Source organism: Silurus meridionalis, chromosome 5, assembly GCF_014805685.1.
Source record: "Silurus meridionalis isolate SWU-2019-XX chromosome 5, ASM1480568v1, whole genome shotgun sequence".
Classification (NCBI taxonomy): Eukaryota; Metazoa; Chordata; class Actinopteri; order Siluriformes; family Siluridae; genus Silurus; species Silurus meridionalis.
Genome location: NC_060888.1, coordinates 24134447 through 24155363, shown reverse-complemented (window position 1 = coordinate 24155363; position 20917 = coordinate 24134447). Strand labels below are relative to the sequence as shown.

The 20917-nt window shown below is 38.7% G+C and overlaps 1 protein-coding gene and 1 long non-coding RNA gene across 7 annotated transcripts in view; one reads left to right on the top strand and one right to left on the bottom strand.

Annotated features, from left to right (window-relative positions):
• nav2b (neuron navigator 2b) overlaps positions 1 to 20917 on the top strand; it is a 155653-nt gene that overhangs the window by 115725 nt on the left and 19011 nt on the right. For all 6 annotated transcript variants that reach the window (XM_046849224.1, XM_046849223.1, XM_046849222.1 and 3 more), the window contains 9 exons: positions 3022 to 3151; positions 8198 to 8495; positions 9028 to 9616; positions 11742 to 12029; positions 13963 to 14138; positions 15361 to 15543; positions 17754 to 17806; positions 19245 to 19268; positions 20496 to 20570. In XM_046849224.1, the coding sequence (XP_046705180.1) occupies positions 3022 to 3151; positions 8198 to 8495; positions 9028 to 9616; positions 11742 to 12029; positions 13963 to 14138; positions 15361 to 15543; positions 17754 to 17806; positions 19245 to 19268; positions 20496 to 20570 (1816 nt within the window). The remainder of the gene's footprint in view (positions 1 to 3021; positions 3152 to 8197; positions 8496 to 9027; positions 9617 to 11741; positions 12030 to 13962; positions 14139 to 15360; positions 15544 to 17753; positions 17807 to 19244; positions 19269 to 20495; positions 20571 to 20917) is intronic.
• Positions 4324 to 5397, bottom strand: LOC124385838. The gene is made up of 3 exons (XR_006925803.1): positions 5305 to 5397; positions 4493 to 4603; positions 4324 to 4408 (listed from the first exon to the last, which is right to left on the bottom strand). It is a non-coding gene; the product is annotated as an uncharacterized LOC124385838 (long non-coding RNA).

Sequence of the window (20917 nt, the reverse complement as noted above, 5' to 3'; positions counted from 1 at the left end):
CCACATTTTGGCCCACCTTTGGCATCTCTAAACCACCATAGCTTCCTCTCCAGTCTTCTGTCCTTTGTTCTTCCTTTTCACTTTGTAATGAAAAGATCAGGGTTTTTGTGTGTGTTAAAGATCGTTTTATTGAATGTGTTTTGTATTGCATTGTATGTGTTTTGTAATACAACTCTCAGTATAAGGACTACCACAGGCTTTTGTTTAAATAGTGGCCTTATTCTCAGTGTGTCTAAATGAATACCATTCACCATGTTCCAGTACAGTTTCCTCCACTAATATACTCCTAATGTGTGCTTCTGTTGATCCCAGTCTTACTTCCACCCTCACTGCTTTTGTTTGTGTCTGTAACACCTGACAGCACACCACACGTGATGGCTGCTGGACCCAAAACAAACTTGCATGCAAAGGGAAAAAAAAAGAAAGAAAGAAAAATCCCCGATGGGGACAGTATTTCTCCCAGCAGAAACAGGGAAGTCATGCAGATGTACTACTCTGCTGTTGGCTAATCGTAGCATTTTCCTTGACAGATGTCAGCCAAGAGCATTTTCTTCAAGAGATAATAAAAAAAATAGACATGATGGAAATTCACTACAGGCATGTTACTTCTTTCGAAAATGTTAATGTGTGAAATAAACCCTCAGTCTTGGGTTATGACTAAACAGCAAGGTTTGTTTGCTAATCCTTGGAACTTATTAGCTCAAAGTTTCAACACGTGGTGCTTTGAATACCTTTGACTAATGGATAGGATTAGCAGCTAGCGAAGCTGTTGACATAAGCTAACATTGTTATACGTTTAACCGCTTCAGTGGATGGATAACCAGCGTGTTCTTTAAGCTAGCATTTGGGTTAGCTACTAATTCACACCTTTTCCTGGCTTTCTCTGTGGTTGCGAGGCTTTATTTTATGGGATTTGGTGTAAAATAATGTTCTGCTTTATTTGAATGAGTTCTAAATATTGCACTTCATGAATTGGAAACAGCTGCCTTATAACTAGAGCTGTTCAACAATTGCCTAAACAATTTGGTTGATAAAAGTAGATCCAAGTATAGGTCTATATTATTCTGTAGAATAAGAGCTATGGCACACGACACCAGTTTAACATGTTCCGCTTGTAGACCCAGCATTTTTAACAATGAAACAACAATAATTACAGTAATTTGTAGCACATTTCTCTGGAATTCTTCGTTTTACATTTACGCCATTATCCAGACAGACTTACACTTATCTCTTTGAGGGTTAAGGGTCTTGTTTAAAAGCTCAGCTTGGTCTTGCTGGGGTTTGAACTCATGAACTCATAATGAAAAGTCCAAGGTTTTAAGGGAGGTGGTAGCTCAGTGTTTAAGGCTCTGGGTTACTGATCGGAAGGTCGGGGGTTCAATGCCCTGATATCGCCATGCTTTCACTGTTGGGGCCCCTGACCAGGGCATTTAACCTTCAATCATTCGGTGGTGCTGTATCAGGGCTGAACCTGTGCTCTGACACTAGTTCCTCTCTAATGTGTAAGGAAAGAATTTCACTGTACATGTGAAAGCTCCTTTCTTTTTTCTTTCTTTTAACCACTGAGCTACTCTTAATGTTCACGTCCATTCACACCACCATCTTGATTGGTCAGAGAGTGTTGATAAATTATATGAAACGAGGCCTGACTCCTGATACATGCATCCTGAACTTTAAATCCTTTTCCTGAATTTACAGACAGTTTTTTAGTCTCCTTCAAATTTCATATAGGTCAAGGTTTAAAATATCATTAAGCTACAAGAGTGTGAGAGAGGACTTAAATTTTTTACTACATAGTGCCAACACACTTTCATGTATAATGATATTTTCCATAATGAAATTTAATTAATAATAATGAAGCCATCCTAACAGGATATTGTGCTAGCAAGTAAAATTGCTGCCTTGTGGCTCCCAGGTCTCCGGTTCGACCCTGAGCTTGAGTTACTGTCTGTATGGAATTTCAGTGCATGCATTCCCCCCTGTATCAACACGGGTTTCCTCAGACTTCTCTGGCTTTCTGCCTCCTCTGTAAAATGAGCCAGTATTTGGATTGGCTACTTTAAATTGCCCTTAGATGTAAATGAGTATATGAATGTATGTGTGTGTTTACATTGTGCCACGTGATAGACTAGCAGAGAATACAAGCCAGTGTGCATCCCCACCTCAAACATTATGTTTCAGGGAAGCGCTTTACCACAGTACTGACCTTAATTATGTATGGAAAATGAACGACTAGATACATTGAAATGAAACATGAATTATGAGTAAAAATGTGGGATGCACCTGTTATAAATATTTAGCTGCACCCTCATAAATAGTTAGCTCAGTTATCTAATGAGACAATTACCACTTTCAGAGTCTATTAAGAAGAGTCTATTGTTAGAATATGGAAGATTCTGAAATAAAAGCATCTGAATGAGTTGATCTTTACATAACAAACTTCTCTATGGGTCAAATCAGGACTTTAGGACGTGATACCATGGACCATTCATCATCTGCCTGCATCTACCAGTGTGAATAAAAGCTTTCATCCAGAACAGAGACAGCACCTGTCCTGTTTGACAGGAGCTGTGGATTTTGCTGAGCATTTTACTGACAGGCTGGGTCTTGTAAAGCAAGCTGAGATGACACCGTGCTGAGTTAAGTGAATGGTTTTTGAAGGATTAAGACATGTCTAATGTCACAAGTATGTAGAAATGCAAGTCGTCAGTTCCCTTAAGCACGGGGGAAGTGGTAGCTTAGTAGATAAAACGCTGGGATTCTCCTCAGAAGGTTGTGAGTTCAAATACCACCACCTTCAAGCCGACACTGCTGGACCCTTGAGCAAGTATTTAACCCTCAACTGCTCAGTTATAATGTTGTCTGCCATATGCCATCAATTTCTATGCTCTTGTTGTTTTGGGTACGACATGTACATTTGCTGCACGTCATTGTAATAGGTCTTTTAACATGCAGACAATATTCAATAACTAGCTGGATTATTATTTATTTATTTATTTATTTTCCCTCCTTTTCTTTCAGCTGGGACGACAGCAGTTCAGTCAGCAGTGGGATCAGCGATGCTCTAGACACAGATGAACTCAACACCAGCTCGTCTCTCAGCTCCTTCGTCAACACTCCATCTGCTCCACGCCGGGACATAGAAGAGCAGGTGAGTGATGGACAAAACTCACTATTACAACCTGTCTAAGACTGGTTCTTCTAGATACAGACCTCAAACTAATACTTATAGACCACTAGCTGGTCCACACACACACTTTGTGTTGCACACACCTGGACTGAACCGCATGTGAATTTGAGATGACTGAATAAACAGCTTGAAAGCTGTAGAAAATTCATTTGGAGTGAAGACAGAATGTCAAATAGAGGGGATAAGTGTTCTGTCATGCAGGGATATACAGTGGTGGACTTTGTTACTGTACTTATTTAGCTTCCTCAGTCGTTCCTTTTATTTACGAGTGGATACAACTTAAATGGTAAAACACGCAGCAAGTCACCAATCAGGATCGAGTGCGCGCTGTGTTATGAACTAGTTTTGACTGGCGCTTTGTGGTATCTGCTTTCGCCACACCACCCGTGACCATATTTGCGCATTTTTTCGAAGTAGTTGAAAAGAAGGTTTTGGGCTCATGATCATTTAAATAGATATCAATCAGTGTTTGACTCATTAATATCATTCTATTAATAGATTGATGTGTTAAGAGTAACATTAGAGTCTTTTCACATCAATTGAGTTGATTAAGCAAAGACTCTGTGACAAAAATGATAATAGGAACATTATAGTCATAATAAATCATAGCACTTTGGATACTTAAGTACATTTGAAGGAGAATACTTTTGTACTTTTACTCAACTGAAAGTTCAAAGAGAGCACTATTTCTTTTACTGGAGTCATATTGTCCCCTACTGTATCTCTACTTTAAGTCAAGTACATTGTTTATGTCTACCCCAAGGGATATGGGATTTGATTGGTGTCAAATGCATCAAGTATCATCCTATTAAGTGTGTAATTAGTTAGTGTAGCTGGCGTTTTACTAACTTGTTGGTGCCTAACCAACATTCGACCAGATGTCGTCTTTTCTCAGACTCGTCCTCTTAACATGCATCCATCTGGTACATATAATACATGCAATAGAGCAAAGGAAAAAACACAGCACAGACATCACATCATGCCAGTTCGAGCGTTTAAAACCGAGTGTACATGAATAGTAATAAGAAACAGACGGCCATCATTGTCGCTTACAGTTCATAAAGTCTCAGCGGAAAGAAAACAAACGATCCGGATGGCTGCAAATCCAGCTCCTGGACAATTTAACTCCGAGTTCAATTGCCAGCCAAGGTCACTCCAAAACCTCAGAAGGTGGGGCAACAGCAGAGGTAATCCCCGATCACCAGACCAAAGTGGAGACTGTTGTAAACAAAAGACAGATTGTATTACACCTCTTTTTTTTTACACAGTTTTCCATTTAGCTTAGTCATTGTAATTGCTTACTGGTCAGTTCTTCCCTATCACATATCAGCCTCTAAGTTGGGCTGGTCAGGGCTTCCTTCAGGACTTGTAAAGCTTTGACTTCAACACTATGAACTTGCTTGGAGGAGAATGCTAAACAGACGTGGAAAGTAACGAGCTTTATTTTACACTAACGTTACTGTAATTAAGTAGGTTTTTTGTGTACTTCTAAATTATAGTTTTTAAAATCTGTAATTGTACTTTTACTCAAGTATGTTTAGTTTGAAGCATTGCACTTAACTTCATTTAAATTCATGTATGTTACTGAGTAAAAAATATAAATGCAGAAAAATAATGTAAGGGGAAAAAAACACCCCTTTGAAAAAGATTTGTCAATGCACAATTAAGCTAGCTTATTACCAGTGTCACAATTTTAATGTAATATGAAATTAATAAAAAGTGTTATATTTTAGAGTAGATCTGCTGATGTTGCATTAGATTTGAGCGTCCAATCACGCACTTTTGTTGAGAATGCGGTGCCCAGTCGAAACGTTTTGATTCGCTACTGCAGAAAAGGTCGGAGTTGTTCACTGTGTTCGCTCAATGTCTGCATTCTGAATCTGAATTAGCAATTTCTCTCAGTATCAAAAAGACATTATAACAAGAGATTTATCTGTTTATGCTGCGAGAGTGCATAATTAAAGGCATGGAGTCAATGCATTGACTGTAGTAAGCTACTTTTACTTGAGTAGGTTTTTAAACTGGTAACTTGTACTTAATTAATATTTTGTTGAAGTAACAGTACTTTTATTTGCGTAGAATCATTTATTACTCTTTCCACCTCTAATACTAACCAATCTATTCTTTATTCATACGTGTATATACATATTCCGAGTGTACAATGGAAATGTCCATACTGAGAGTAGACACATGATTATTATCTGGATTTCATACTCAGTTTGGTCTGAACGACTTTCAGCTGGAAACAATCACTCCAAGCTGGTTGAACTGGCTAATTAAAAGAGATAATTAGCAACTGGATAATGAGTAGAGATAATTCTGACTGATCACAAGCAATGCAACTTCATAGACAATTTGTTAAAAATAGGATGACATTAAGGTAATTAGAAAATGTAAACATTTAGGCAAGTAATGAGGAGGCTGGGGAATTACCAGCTGGCAAGGATGGTCGACCAGCGGGACCAGCTGGGGCTGTGTTTTGGCAGGAGGTTGCTGGTCAGAGTTTGCAGGCCCATTAGACCATTTCTTCACCATGTTTGCCTTTTAAGGCCATTTTTCAAGTTTGAATGCATTTCTGCTAACTCTAGCAATTAACTTTGCTAATCTTTTGCATTTACAATCTTAAAAGAAAATACCAATGAGCCATTTAGGAGCCAAAACTGTCAGCTGTTATCATCGAGCTGAGCCAAAATGATCTGACTCAGAATTCCCATCACCAAATCGAACGTCACTCGAAAGCAAGAAAACCACAAATCTGGACTCTTTGATTTCATTCCCCTAAAAAGTCCCAAAGAAATTACGTGTGGTCTCAGCTTCCATCTGTTTGCTGCTGGTTTTAGTTATCTCAGAATGATCACTATCGGAAACTTGATTTGGGTTTAGACGCAGGATAGGCATCATAAACCTTTAGCTGTTCTCAGTTTAATCTTTTAATGTAATCAGGATCGTCTCTGTTTGTTATTATATACAGTATAAATCTGGCTTTGATCTCACCCGAGGTGCCCGGAGGAGGTTTGGTGGTGGTGCTACTTATTAGATTATACGTTGGAAGGCTCTTATCAGCAACTGTGTCTGGTACTTATGCTGACTTTGCTGGCGTGACTCATTTGACTGGCTTACCTGCTTCCGTTATGAGGTCTGGGTAGGCCAGTGTATGCGGGTCTAATTGACTGATGCAGTGGAGACAAGCACAATCCATCTTTGTGTTGGTGTGGTATTTATTTGTGGCTGTTTTGTTTAGTCACAAGTCCAGATGCTTAGTAGGATGCCTAGCTGTAGCAAGATATATATATATAATCTTGCTACAGCTATATATATATACAGAATTTCCCAGCTTTACTGCAGTTCGAATCTTGCACCTCCAGTTTAAGAATTGCATTTGCAACATAACTAATTCGTTATTAGTTTAGCTGATTTTCCCACACGGTAGACCAAAAGAATTATAGCGAGTTGTTTTTATGTGAGTTTTATGTTAAAATAATGCAATTTATTAATAAAAATAAATTTTTTTTTATTATTAATTAGAAAATGAAGTAATATGCTAATACAGTACAGTACTGTATACGTAAAATACCATTTTGGGGTGACGTCCGTTTATCAAGGTTTTTCGTTTATCGCAGGCGGTTTGTGAACGTAAAGTTATATTCTGATCAAATCTAATTTTGTATTGTTTTTTTTTCCGGTTAATCGATGTTGCGCTGTACTTAAAGCACGTTCGCACAAGCAATTAAGCCAATTTGATTCGATTTGCCGACATGTGAAAAGCAAATCCTGTCTGCAGTGTGGCCTTCCTGCAGTTATTTGTTATTTTTTTAGGTTTAGATTTATTGCTCCAAAATAGTTTATATACATTTTCTTTTATATTTTTGTGTGATGTTCTAAACACAGTGGCTTTAAAATGTTGCTGTTGTCATACACACAGACACAGACACACACACACACACACACACACACACACACACACACACACACACACACACACACATATATATATATATATATATATATACACATATATATATATATATATATATATATATATATATATATATATATATATATATATATATATATATATATATATATCCTTTTGCCCCGAAAATATCACTATCTACAGTTGTTGGCCTTAATTATACTTTAATTTTCATAAATGTCTTGACTGTAATGAACCTCTGACCTGTATTTAGTACCACACTGCCACTACCATATAATGTAGCAAAGCCTTTAACATAACCTTTTTCGATCAGAAATACCTGTTTAGATTTTCATGCCATCCTGGCAGATGTTGCTCAGAGTGGCAGCATGTTCTATGATTTAAACCTCAAACATTCGTAAACCTAAAATGCAAGCGAAAAAATATTTTTTACCTCCCACCTCCATATTTCTTTCCCCATTCCTCTTTCACTCGTCCTCTCATCTCCTTCCAATTTCTTCCTTACTCTCTCACACTTGTGTTTTCTTTCGAACAGCTCCTTTGCATTCCCTCATTCCTTCCCCCTGAGCAAGAGTTTGAATTTATTATATGAGTGTTGAGATAACAGTGTTTTGGATTTGGCCTGATAACAACTGAAAGCCATTCAAATTCTTTCCCTGGCAATGATGTTTTATGAGTATTTTCAGTAGCAGTTGAACAATGATCTGCTCTGAGGTAAAATGATGTAATCTTGGCCAGGTCTTAAGAAGTGCTGATATATAGCAGCACTGTTTATTTGATGAGCTATGTGAAGGGGCCTGGGAGTTCCTGCTTTGCACCACATGATCTAAACCTGCATTAGCATTTGAGCATGTTGATGCAAAACACAAAGTAGCCATTACTGCTAACATCCAGCTTGATAAACTGCTCTTGTGACTCATTTCAAACATGCTGATAGATTGAATCACTTCCTCGCCTCTAGCAAATACTTCGAAGCTGTTGTTTTGTAAGTTTGAACGGATAAGGCATTTCATTAGAATAGTTTGGAGAAGGAAAGTGATCAATAAAAATAGTTTTCCCCCCCTTTTAAACAGCTCCAGACTGACGCAGAGAAGCGCTCTGCCTTTGGATGCGGCTCCACCTGGAACGAAGCCCTTAGGCGCCCAGACGGCTGCTCGGACCCAGACGTTGTGATGGAGACCAACTCAAAATGGTGCAACCCTTCAGATTTCTCAGACGAATTGGAGAGCGGTTTGACCAGGCGCAAACCACATACCATATCTCAGACAGGTTCTTGGAGGCGAGGCATGAGCACCCAGATGGGCATCACCAATCCAAGGACTAAGACTCCAACTCCAACAAACTGCAGCCCACTCAAAATCCATAGTAATGGTATATGCAACCATTATATACATCAACACCTCTGCCTAGTTTGTAGAAGGCATAGACTTGGGGAAGTGGTTAGCTCAGTGGTTAAGATCCAAGTTGCCACTGCCTGGCCCTTGAGTAAGGCCCTTAACCCTTATCTGCTCAGTTGTATGAATGAGATAATTATATATGGGCTGGGCTTGGAAAAGGGCATCTTCCAAATGGCCATAAATGTAAAAATGCTTGGGGTTATGAAGACAAAGTAAAATAGTAGCAGGAAGCTAAAATTATAATCTCAATTATATAAGAGTTATGCTAGAAAATAAAGTCTTTACATGAGGTATTACCTAGCTGTTTACTTTGATAGTCATCGGTACTGACGCTGTAATTCTTACATTGTTTAATGTGTGGCAGTTGCAGCTTGCATTCGATAGATTTGTCAGCCCCAATGAAGTGTGAGGCCCGGTGTGAGGTTCAGGCATGTTCTAACTCTGCTTGTGCTCCTGTGATCTTTTTAAGGAAAAGCTCATGGCCTGTGATGTTTATCTCCTTGCAGGCAAAACAGACGACGCCAAAGTGTCCGAGAAAAGCCGTTTCTCACCGCAAATACCTACATATGAAAGCAAGAAGCTGCCTTCAAGCTCTGGCTCCCACACACCCACCAACACATTTGGCTTCAAGAAAACCTCCAGTTCAGCAATAATAACTGCCAGTGGTGCAGTACTAACAAGTGGCTCTGCTACTCTGGGGAAGATCCCTAAGTCCATAGGCTTTAGCTCATCTCGTCTGGTAGGAAAGCACACTAGTGTCGATGATGGCTACCTCCCCCCGAGTAGTCGAACCACCCTCCAATACCGGAGTCTGCCTCGGCCTAGTCGTTCCAACAGCGGCATGGGCACTACCCGCAGTACTGGTCGCCCCATTGATGCTAGCCCTATTAGCAAAGGCACTGCAACTCTGCCAAACCCGAAAAGCCGTAGCCTAGCCAGGTCAAATGCGAACAAGACCGACAGAGAAAAGGGAGTGTTCTCGGACACGGACAGCCTAGCTTTGGGACCACTAAACAAAGCCAGTTGTGGTGCTCAATGCCAGCCAGGTAGACAAACAGCAGGCAAGAGCTCGGATACATCCCCTACCTTGCGCAGGTGAGAATTTTTTTATCCCAAATATGATTTATATATTTATAACAAATGTCAATTTTGAAAGACAAAGGCAGTTCTCTTGATTCAACTTTCACTTATAAGATGTAAACAATGACAGTGATCCTAAAGCTTCTACATTATTAGAAAAACAGGATCCTCAGAGTAGAGACCTGCACTCCTGATTGGAATATCGCAGGACCCACGGTACTTGACGCAAACGAGTGCGGCGAAGGACAAGAATGTGTGAATGCGGGTGTAAAATACTCATATGTGTGCGGGTTGCGGGAAAATAAAATCATTTGTGGGACGCCCTAAAACTAATAATAACTATTTATACATTTTACCTGCAAGCTTTTGTTGGAAGAAGTGGGACAAAACTTTAATATTGCGGGAGAAAATAACATTTTTGTGAAAGCTGGACTGAAAAATCCGTCCTGTGCAGGTCTCTACCTCAGTGTTCTCTTGGATAATTAGCGTTCTCATGCTCTTAAAATTCTCTTTTATTTTAAAACATCTGACAAATTGAAGAATCCTTTAGGATTGTAGATTTTGTGAATTTTACCTCAATAAGTTGTTTTGGTACAAAGATTTGAAAAGCATCTTGAGATCACTGTCTGCCATTGAAAAGCCAGTTTTCAGCACCATTTAGAAGAGCCTTTATTTGTCACATAAACATTATAGCACAGTGCAATTCTTTTATTCACATGTCTCAGCTTGTTTGGAAGCTGTGGTCAGCCATGATACAGCACCCCTGGAGCACAGAGGGTTAAGGGCCTTGTTTAAGGGCCCAAGAGTGGCAGTTTGGCAACACCAGGGTTTGAACTACGGACCTTCCTATCATTAACCCGGTGCCTCAACCACTGAGCTTCACTCTTCTAATGAAATTTTATTAATCAGTTTTTAATGTTAAAAAACTGCTCATACCACCATCCAAAATGTCAAAAGAACCAGTCGAATAGATACTCTCCTTTTACATGTGCATTGTGTGGAACCCTAGTGTGTTTTCCCCATTGATGCATTTCATTAAACAGCAAGTGATTTAAACTCTGGTTTAGACAAATACCTGAGCAAGGTGGTCGCTATTCACTTCCAATCAAACTCTTATCAGAGAAAATATAAGCTGCCAAACTTTCACGTGGACCAAAGGAAAGCTGTGTGTGCTGGAGATTTGGACCACTTAGCAAAAAGAGAAAATAGATGCTTGTACACAAAGTGTGTTAAACTATATATTTATAAAAGCCATTCAAATCAAACTGGGTCTTTCAATTTTACATTATAAAAATGTATGGAAGTGTGGAGGTACTACACACAGTAGTATGAAGCTAGTGTGTCCTAGGTAGTGTTCGGTCCAGAGACCATTTATCAAGATGGCAGACAGTGTTAGTTCGTGCATGGGAGCGTGTGGTGTTGAAGTTTCTTGTGAAAGAAGCCAGAAAACACACAGATATCTACAGACTTTAATGCACAATGATTTGAACACCCCTTATTTATCATTATCTACCAGCTTATTGACTATAACTGTTTTTGTGAGCTTTTTTGGAGTTCTACTGGCAAATCTTTGTTTGTTTAGCTTTTCATGTTTTTTTAACCCTCACCAATGAACATTTTTTAAATCCTTCGACTCGTTTAGATCTTTTTTGTTCGCATAGATTGGCACGTCTTGAGTCAGCAGTGGAATAGGCTGAAAGTTGGAATAGAAGCTGAAAGTTGGAGTCCGGTATTTGCTTAAGCTTTGACTGATTACTTTGTGTGTCAGCAGTGAACCAGACCAAGATAAGTTGATGTTATCGACCAGGCGATGTAATGAGAAAAAGGGGTCGATTTTTTTTACTTATCTGCCCATGTTATCTTTATCATATGTTTTACTTTGAAAGGGAATGGCCTTGTGTACAGCTCTGTGCAGCCTGCATATTCAGATTCAGCTAGACCACTGGACAGTGTGTATTTCCAAAAAAAAAAAAAACACCACTGTACTATACTTATAACATTATAGACAGCACTTTTAATGTTCTTGTAATGATAAATTTGAATGCCTGTTGGCTCAGTTTCACTACTTATATTAGCACATTTACTTAGCTTTCTCATCTCAACCCCCTCTTTCCTTTCTTATCTACTATTTAATCACAAGACTCTTTGGGAGTAAACCAGGCACCAAGCCGACCCCCAACACCACCTCTGAGAACATGAAGAACTCCACCATAATCTCCAACCCACACACAAGTTCCATCCAGACCTGCAGTCTCGCAGCAGCACCAGTCAGTAGTGGAGGCACACGTGGTGTCCTGCATGGGGAAACTCTACCAATCATGCAGAACTCAACAAGCAACGACAGTATGAAGGCATCTCTGGGCAAAGAGGTGATGCTTTCAACATGCTCTGAACGCACTAGCACTGTCCGGGCTGGCCAGTCAGACAGGTGAGCCTCAGGATCCTTAGATTTGTGATGTGTGTTTAAGGTATTTGCATAACAACCATGAAACCCCCTTTTACGATATATATATAAAATATACTGGAAAGCACATATAGCCATGTATGAGGTGGCATCAAAAGGTTTTGAGACTAATGGTGCTAGCTGGTGCTATTCTGACCACGTGCGTTACCACGTCTACGATTAAGAACAAAGAGCAAACTTGAAATTCTGCATGACACCGCGCAAATCTGCCACAGAGACGTATGACGCGATACATGTTCACGGTGTTTTGAGTGGCACACACGCTTCAAGAGCGGAGGAACATCACCGGAAGACTACACAAGAGCAGGAAGACCTTCAACAAGCTCGTGCATGATGATCGTCTGAGAACAATCCACACAATCTCACTTCCACACCCACCTTACTTGCCAGATTTGGCAACTGCAGACCTCGCCCTCTTCCCGAAGACCCGGTCACCATTTTTTTTTCAGGGGACTATTAAGGTGATTGTGTGTAAACAGATAAATAAAGTACGTTTTTGCAAACAGAGCGAGTCTCAAAACTTTTCAATGCCACCTCGTATGTATCTCTTCCAGGTTCTTAACCTTATCGACAACATTTAAGTTAATAATTGGCCTCAAATCCCATAATTGGTTCTTTTTCCCAAAATATGAACAAACTAGTAACTTAACTAGTACCTTCATAAAAACATTATGCGGTTACTAAGGAAGAACGATTATAAGCTGCATTGCATGTGGTTTTATTTGACTGCTTGCTTGATACCTTGTGAAACTTTCTGGCAAAAAAACAACAGTGTGCTTTTATATATATTTGTATCACTTTGGATCAAATGATTCTGAGTAATGAATTCATGTTCAGTTACATCCCCAATACAGTGTGTGTCCGGTTTTACCTATAGCACAATTATTAGCTGGAGATTTTGGGTTGGTGGTCTATTACTCAACCCAGTTTTGACATTGAGTTGTTTTAAAATGATCCACATCCATGCCACACACACACACACACACAAACACACTTCCATATCCGTCTCACAGCTGTGCTGAATAAAACTCACCAACCCATATAATTTTTTCTTTGAGGTGGTCCTGTGAAGGTTCCTTTCCCCCTGATGAACAAGGTGCACCTATATATAGCGGTACCTGAAAGACGTGAGCTTTTCTTAAATGTTCTAGCCCACATGGTTATTCGTTAAACTTCTGTTCAAAGTTTAAATGTAATGGACCCCTATGACATACGATCGCTTTCATTTTTTTTCATGCTTACCCCTTCAATCTGTCTTTGTTTCGTCTTGGCTGGATGTGTGGTGTCATAGAACATGATGCTGCATATTCCACACTAATGACTTTCGGGTGTTGGTGAAATGAAAAAACTACTTATATCAGCTAGTGATCTTTTATCCTCTTTTTCTTACTTGTATCTTTCCGTCCATCTGTTTTTTTTCTATATTCGACATTCATTCCTTGCTTGTTGTGTCTACCCTCATGTATCTGATAGCCCTTTTTCTTGTCCTGATGTAAGTCCTAAATTCAGCCCTAACACCTTGATGCGGAGGCAGGGCGGGTAAAAGTGCTTTTGTGTGTGGTCAAACAGAAACTCGTTGCTCCTAAGGTTGCTTGTGTTTTATGTGTATACTATAATTTGTGTGACCGGAATGTCTGGCTTTCATGTTTAGGAAGCAAACAGAATTGTGGGTTGTAGTGAAAAATGACAAATACAGTGCTGCGGATTCGAACAAAAAGCCTTCTATGCATGCTAGTGCACGCTGTGGAGGTTGTGCAACTTTTCTCTGGCTCGATAGTGTTCCTGTCCTGGAGATACGGTTTGCATTTGTTGTTTTAGTGTCTTTGAAAATATGTGTTCATGTGTGAGGCAGAGTTCTCTGTACTTCACCCATCCAATCAGTTTGTTATTTTATTAGGTATTCTCACCTGCCACAAGGACGGGCCCACGACGACGCACGCGATTGGATGACCTGTCATCCCAATGGTGGAAATCAGGACCTGCCAGGCTCCTCCACCTTTTCACCCGCCTCCACCCTCAGCTCACCTTCTGCAACACGCTTCAACTTCAACACCATTGGTACACGTGTAGAAGGTAATGAGTTCAGATCCCAGCACCACTAATTTGCACACAGCACTTAACCTATAACTAGTCACTAGAGCTACTCTTGAAAATTGATGATACCACATCGTATGTATCTCTGCCAGTTCCTTAATCTCATATACATCATACAATTCATAATTGGTCTCAAATCCCATAATTGGTTATTTTTCCTAAAATATAAATAAACCAGAAGTTTAACTTGTACCTTGAAAAAAAGCTACATGGTATGTGGTTATATCTGACCGCTCGATTGAATCGGGGAAAAAAAAACTTCCTGTTGCGAGATTTTTTCGTCTGATTCAGTCCCATTGAACATGTATAGTCTAGTCTAAAACTTATGAAGCTTGTGATATGACTGGGAAAGGTGGTGGTTCAGTGTTTAGATGTTGGCCTTCTGAAGGTTGTGAGTTCAAATCCCAGCACCACTAAGCTGCTACTGCTGGGACCTTGAGCACTTAACACTTAACTGCTCAGTGGTATGATTGAGATAATTGTAAGTTGCTCTGAGTAAGGGCGTCTTACAAATGCTGTACACGAAAAAAAAAAGAAGTTTGTATTTAAATTCTAATACAGAGCGATTAAATGAGTGCTTTGTGCCAGGTGAACCAAAGTTTAGGCAATAAAACATTTAACAAGCCTTTCTTTACCTCTAGTTGACCTTTTTCTCACTCCTGCACCTCACCAGTTGCTTTTACCGAATTGAGACCTAGTTCTAGTTGGACCCCGAGCTCATTTTAGGGTAAATTAATGCCTGAAATAAAAAAGAAAAGCAAAATCGAGTGCTTTTGTTTTGTTTTGCACCAGTTTTGCTACCAAAAGCTCTAGCAGGAGCTAAAGGATTGTCAGCCAGCTGCTGATTTATGCAGGTTAAAAAGATAAAATATTTACATATTCACTGCACAAGGACCTTTGGGAGAACTATGAATAATACAGATATGAAAAAAGCTTTTAAAAAAATCGATAAACATTTCCCCCTGTACAATATACAGTATGCATATCGTATCCTAAATCACAGAGTGAATTATTGTATTCAGTGCCATAAGGTTATGAGAGCTGAAACTTTGAAACTTATTCTCCATCGGTTTCCACTCAAGGCATTTGGTAATTTTATGCTGGAACAAAAATAAAACTATAGACTGTCGAATTATATACAGACTGAACTAAGAATCTCTTTGAGTAAACTTTGACCTCTGTTATCATCCTGCCATTTCAGGCAGTCAGACCATGGCTGTGCAGATAAACCCAGCTATCCCACGGCTCTCCAGCAGCTCTGCCAATCAGGACGGGCCACACGAGCAGCACGCCGACTCTCGTCTACGCAATGCCACACTCACTCTGGTGGAGAAAACCCGCACCATGAGCAGCTCCGGATCTTTCCGTGAGCCGCCGGAGGAAGGTCAGGCCTCTACTTTTAATCTACATGATTGATTAGTTTAGCAAAGAAACCTGACTATAGACATTCATGCCCCATTCAATTCGTTTATATTTAATATTTTACAAAATAGAGTACAGTCTAGCAAGAGTTACTATGCACAACATTTACAGTATTACGAAGAAAAACACAATATTATGATGATTATTACTATTATATTTTAGATATTTAAATAATGATGCATATTCCTATTTAGCATATAAGTACTGTGTAATGAAAAATAAATAAATAAATAAATAAATAAATAAATAAATAAATAAATAAATAAATAGTAATATATATTTAAAAATTAAAGTATTAAAAGGGAAAATTTTAAAGGGAGAACAAAAAAGTAGAGTAGTAGAGAGAATATCTGTTTATTATTTAAAAGTTTTGTGCTGGTCATTAATGTGTTCCAAAACCCAGATTATGTGCAGTTGTGTTAATGTTTGCTCAAATTGCACAGTGTAAACTCATCTACGAGGAAATTAAGGTAATGATTTCTGCCGTTAAACTGTATATCAAATGAATTCGAATTAACGGTGGATCATATAATCGAACGATTAATGTTGTATTAAATTCATTGTTAGTATTTGTTAGTAAGATCACATGGCCTGATAATAATAGTTTCCATTCAGTCTGTGCTGGTGGTTTGGCTCTGTCTTTGTTACTGAACCTTGAAATTGTCTGAGACATTATCCAAGAAATTCATGTTAGTTATCTAGCAAGGTTAGCAGAAATATCTTAATGGCAGGTTAGTTAACTCTATTTGATGTAGAAAATAATTCTAGGTCATGATAGCTAGCTAGCTAGCTGTTGAGGATTATGGACAATTCTGAATAATCTAAATGTCCGTTGTAGCTTGCTCTCGATTGCAATGTTAGCTACTTTTAGAAGCTTGTGATTATGACTTAAAAAATCCTCTCAGAAATCCTGTCGGCTCCTAATAGGTGTCTGGCTTGATACTAAATCCTGTCAGTTCAACTCTTAGCTGTAACAATAATCCCATGCTACAGTGAAGTACTTGAAACATTGATGAATATAACGTGAAAATAAAGAAAAAAAATCTTTAGATCAGCTACCTAGTGAAGAATATTTTTAGCTAACTCACATAAGCTATCACGAAAAAATCCTGTCAGTTCATATTAGCTGTAGCTTTTTGACAGCAACAGTAAGGTCACTCTACAGTCAAGCACATAAAACATTTGCAAAAACGGCTTTAAATTCTTCTTCTGAATTCCTCACATTAGCTAGCTCACAGGCCTAACAGTAAAGCTTTTGAAGCATATATACTTCATAATAATGACATCCTGTCAGGTTTGCTGAGTGTAAGTAAGCTAATATTAGCAGTGAAGTTTCAGAACAGACGCTGTTGCGTGATTCACTTCTCCGTGACCGAGGGGCTGATGGCAGGTTTGAAGTTTCATTAGCCTCGTGTTCAGATGCAGACGGATTAGCTCCTTTCCAGCTATTCCTTTAATAGTTGAACAAATCCTGTAACCCGAATACACACCGATTTAAACACTAACGCCAATTGGTTTTTGCGACCTACACACAGCCTGTTAAATAACAGATCTGATTTCAGATCGCTATTTTCTCATAGATTTTGGTTCACTGTCTGATTTCCGAACCCTGCCAGGAGCACAACCTTATCCTCAAGTGTTTAGTTACTCTCAATGAAACAAACTCCAGGCTTTGCCCAATCCTTTCTCAGGGTCTCTCCGAGCTAAATGGGTTCTTTTGTTCTCTCCTTTTTTTATTAAAATGAACGTGTGCGTTCTTATCGGCTTGTTAAACTGTGAGACTGTGTCTGTGGGGGGTTTATAAACCGTGTTATTCCAGTCACTGGTCGATGATGTCATTTGGTCTGCTAGGCAGGTTAATTGGGATGTTTCTCTTAAACTTCCATATGGCATCCGTTTTTTTCACAATGATGTAAAGACCCCCCTGGAATACAACACACTCTGGGCGATTAGTAAGATGGAATTTTAATGCACTGACGCACTATTTTCCAACCAGCTGCTGACTAAGCACAGTGCACCGTCATGCTTCAGCATGTGCGAGCTCTTTAAGCGTGAATTCGTCACGGGATAACTGAATACTTGATTCTTATAACATTTATATTTCCTCCATTTTTTTCCTTTTATTTTTTTATATATTTTATTCATTTATAATTTTCTTCCTTTGTCTTTCAGTACATGGCTCTTCTCTGTCTCTGGTGTCCAACACGTCTTCTGTCTACTCCACGGTGAGTCACCCTCGGGTCAAACGCCCCTTTAACTCTGTTAAAATCTGTCCTAGATAAATGCTAATGGATGTGGTTGTATATAATGAGAACATTTTGTGCATCTGATCACGGAAAATATCTTTAGTAATCTTTCACTTGTGACAATGGGTGTGGCTTTCTGAGAAACTGCGAAGCCTGGACTTCACTGAACATTCATTACAAAAAAAAAAATTATATTCGATTTTCAAGACAAATATTTGTTATATGCATCAACCACCAGTTAGCATCGTGTATCCAGCATACTGAACTTATCATCTGTTTGGTTGAAAACGTAAATTAGCTGATTTCAAGTCTTGCTGTACAGTAAGCTAGGTAAGATAAGTAAATTGATGAGACAAGCAAATATCTAAATTCTTGTGTAGGGCACAATGTTCTAGCAACTATCCTTATCTAAATCTGAGGTAACAAAAAGTGAAAAGTCAGCAAGTTTTTACATTACATGTAAAGAAAAAAATTTCAGTCTAAGGTTGTATGCCCTTATTGCAAGCTAAAAGTAATCTGACTAGTAAACGTGTGACTAGTAAAGGTGCTGGTCTGTAGCTCTGGTCAATTGTTGTGGTGTGTATCTCTCTATGTATGCTCTATAGCCCTGTAGTTATAATCTGAAGTTCTGGTCTGTAGCTGTAGTCTGTACCTGTGGTCTATAGACCTGGTCTATGGCTCTGGTTTATTTTCCTAGTCTATAGCTGTTGTCTTTAATGCTGGTCTATACCCCAGGTCTTTAGCTATAGTCTGTATTTCTGGTCTGAAGCCATAAGGCTGTGCTCTTTAAATCTGGTCTATAGATTTGGTCTGTAGCACTGGTTTATAATTCTGGTTGTTGAACAAGTGAAAAATGCTGCTCACCATAAAATTAGCAAACAAATAGCTCTGTAATCTCTTTCCGCTTTGCATAATAATGCACCACACAAGCACTATTAGGTATAAACCATTATATACAATCTCAGTGTATACTTCTGTTTGTTTGTATAATCTCTATATATATCAATGTATATTTGTATTAGTCTAAATCTGTATATAGAGAGTGCATCATAGATACAGAAACCATGCAGACATGTCTTTCTTTTAAAAACCTGCTGTGGCCTTGTAGTCACACTGCAAAACTAATGAACCACAATTTGTCACGATTTGATCTACTTAATTTAGGAAAAGCGTGTATAGTCCTGTTCGGCTCTTCATCCAATTATGGGGTTGAACAAAACAGACTGCAGTAAAAGAGATGGTTTCTGCGATCTTGTTTTTTTGGTACATGTCTCCAGGGTGAAATCCAATCCGTAACATTTCCCCATTGAGCCTACATGATGAGCTCAGATAATCAAATCACTTATTTAATATCCCCAATGGGCAGAAATTCAACTCTATAAATAATCAGTGTCTCCCTTTTTTTTTTCTCTTGAAGCCTGAAGAGAAGTCTCAGTCTGAGGTGAGATCCTTACCCTTTTTTATTTGTATTATATTTATTTATTGAATTTTTACTGTTAAACATGCTGTCATCAGAACAGCCGTCTTAGCCGGACACTCTTTGTGCTTTATCAGGTGTTAATATTTCCTACTCACTTTCATGTATTCATGTGACGCTTTAATATAATCTTTGTTTATCGCTTCTATATTAATACTAGCTGACAAAATATGTGTTTCCCAGATATGTGTACTGACAGCATGAGCCTCTAATCCTGACCTTATTATAAGCACAGCTGATCCTAGAGACTATTAGAGGGAAGCCTGAGGCTGTAATACTTTATCTGTAGATCAAATCGAATTAATTATATAAGCAATATAATAAACAGACCTGCTCAGACGCTGTTTCTTCAATCAGATTGGTCAGAAAGTTAAATATCTCGGACCATAGTTCCGGCTATGAGTTTCATTCAACCTAATTTTATTATGTAATTAAATCTAATCAGAAGCCTAATTATAATTGTTCATATAAGTTTATCGCTAGGTGATTCTGCACCTGATCCGAAATTACCTTTTCTAGAATGTTGGATAAAAATGGCAGATTGGAAACTGACTAACTGACAGGTAGAGGGTCAGGAAAGTTTTAGCAGCAAAAGGGGACCAACACAATATTAAACAAGTGGTCCTAATGTTATGCCTGATCAGTGTAAATAAAAGTTTAACTACAAACAGGAAAAAGTGCAACATGTCCTTTTTGATAAATAAATAAATAAATAAATAGAATCGGCAAAAATGGTAAAAAAAAAAAAAAGAATAAAACACTGAGAAATGCTGTTACAGGGAATTAACAGGAAACGTAATTCATGTTCTTTGGATACTGTAAGTCATCAGGTTGCACCACATTACCTCGTCATTTATTATTTTCAGGTTTCACTATATTTTACATGGTATATATTATACAATGACTATATTTTACCATGTTTTACTCCCATTTTTTTCTACAACTAAAATTCCCTGTAATATACACTCACATACACACACTTACAGTAGACAAGTTTTTTGTCAGAATAGTTTTTTTTCTCAGTGTGTTTCTACATAAACTCTTTATGGCTCAAGTTTGCTGATTTTGCTGAATCATAATCTTAATCGCACAAAAATGCTTAAGCTTTGGGGTTCCTATAAACAGGACTGGAAACAGTGTGCGATGCTGTTTATATGTGACTCATTGTTATTTTATCCGGTGTTTGTTCAGATCCGAAAGCTCAGGAGAGAGCTGGAGGCGTCTCAGGAGAAAGTGTCAACGCTCACCACTCAGCTTAGTGCCAACGTGAGTATACACACTGCGAGGCATGTATGAGAGTTTGCAGAAATTCGCCTAAAACTGCTCCGTCATGTCATAATACACTCTGGGGATTTGTGGTAAAATTCTGTTATTCGCTCTGTTATTGAAGAGAATAAGGCTCTGGTTTATCACTTGTAAATCCCATGACTCCATCTTGACACCAGGGCAAAACATTTATTTTCCTGAAAACATTTTCATTTCTCACCGCCCAGTGTTGTAAACATTGACATGCGTTTTATCACCAAGAGCGATGAGAGGAAGCACATGCAATGACCTTGGTGTTTCTTGTAGGCCTCATGTCTGGCAGTGTGGAGATCTGTAGGAGTTTGCTT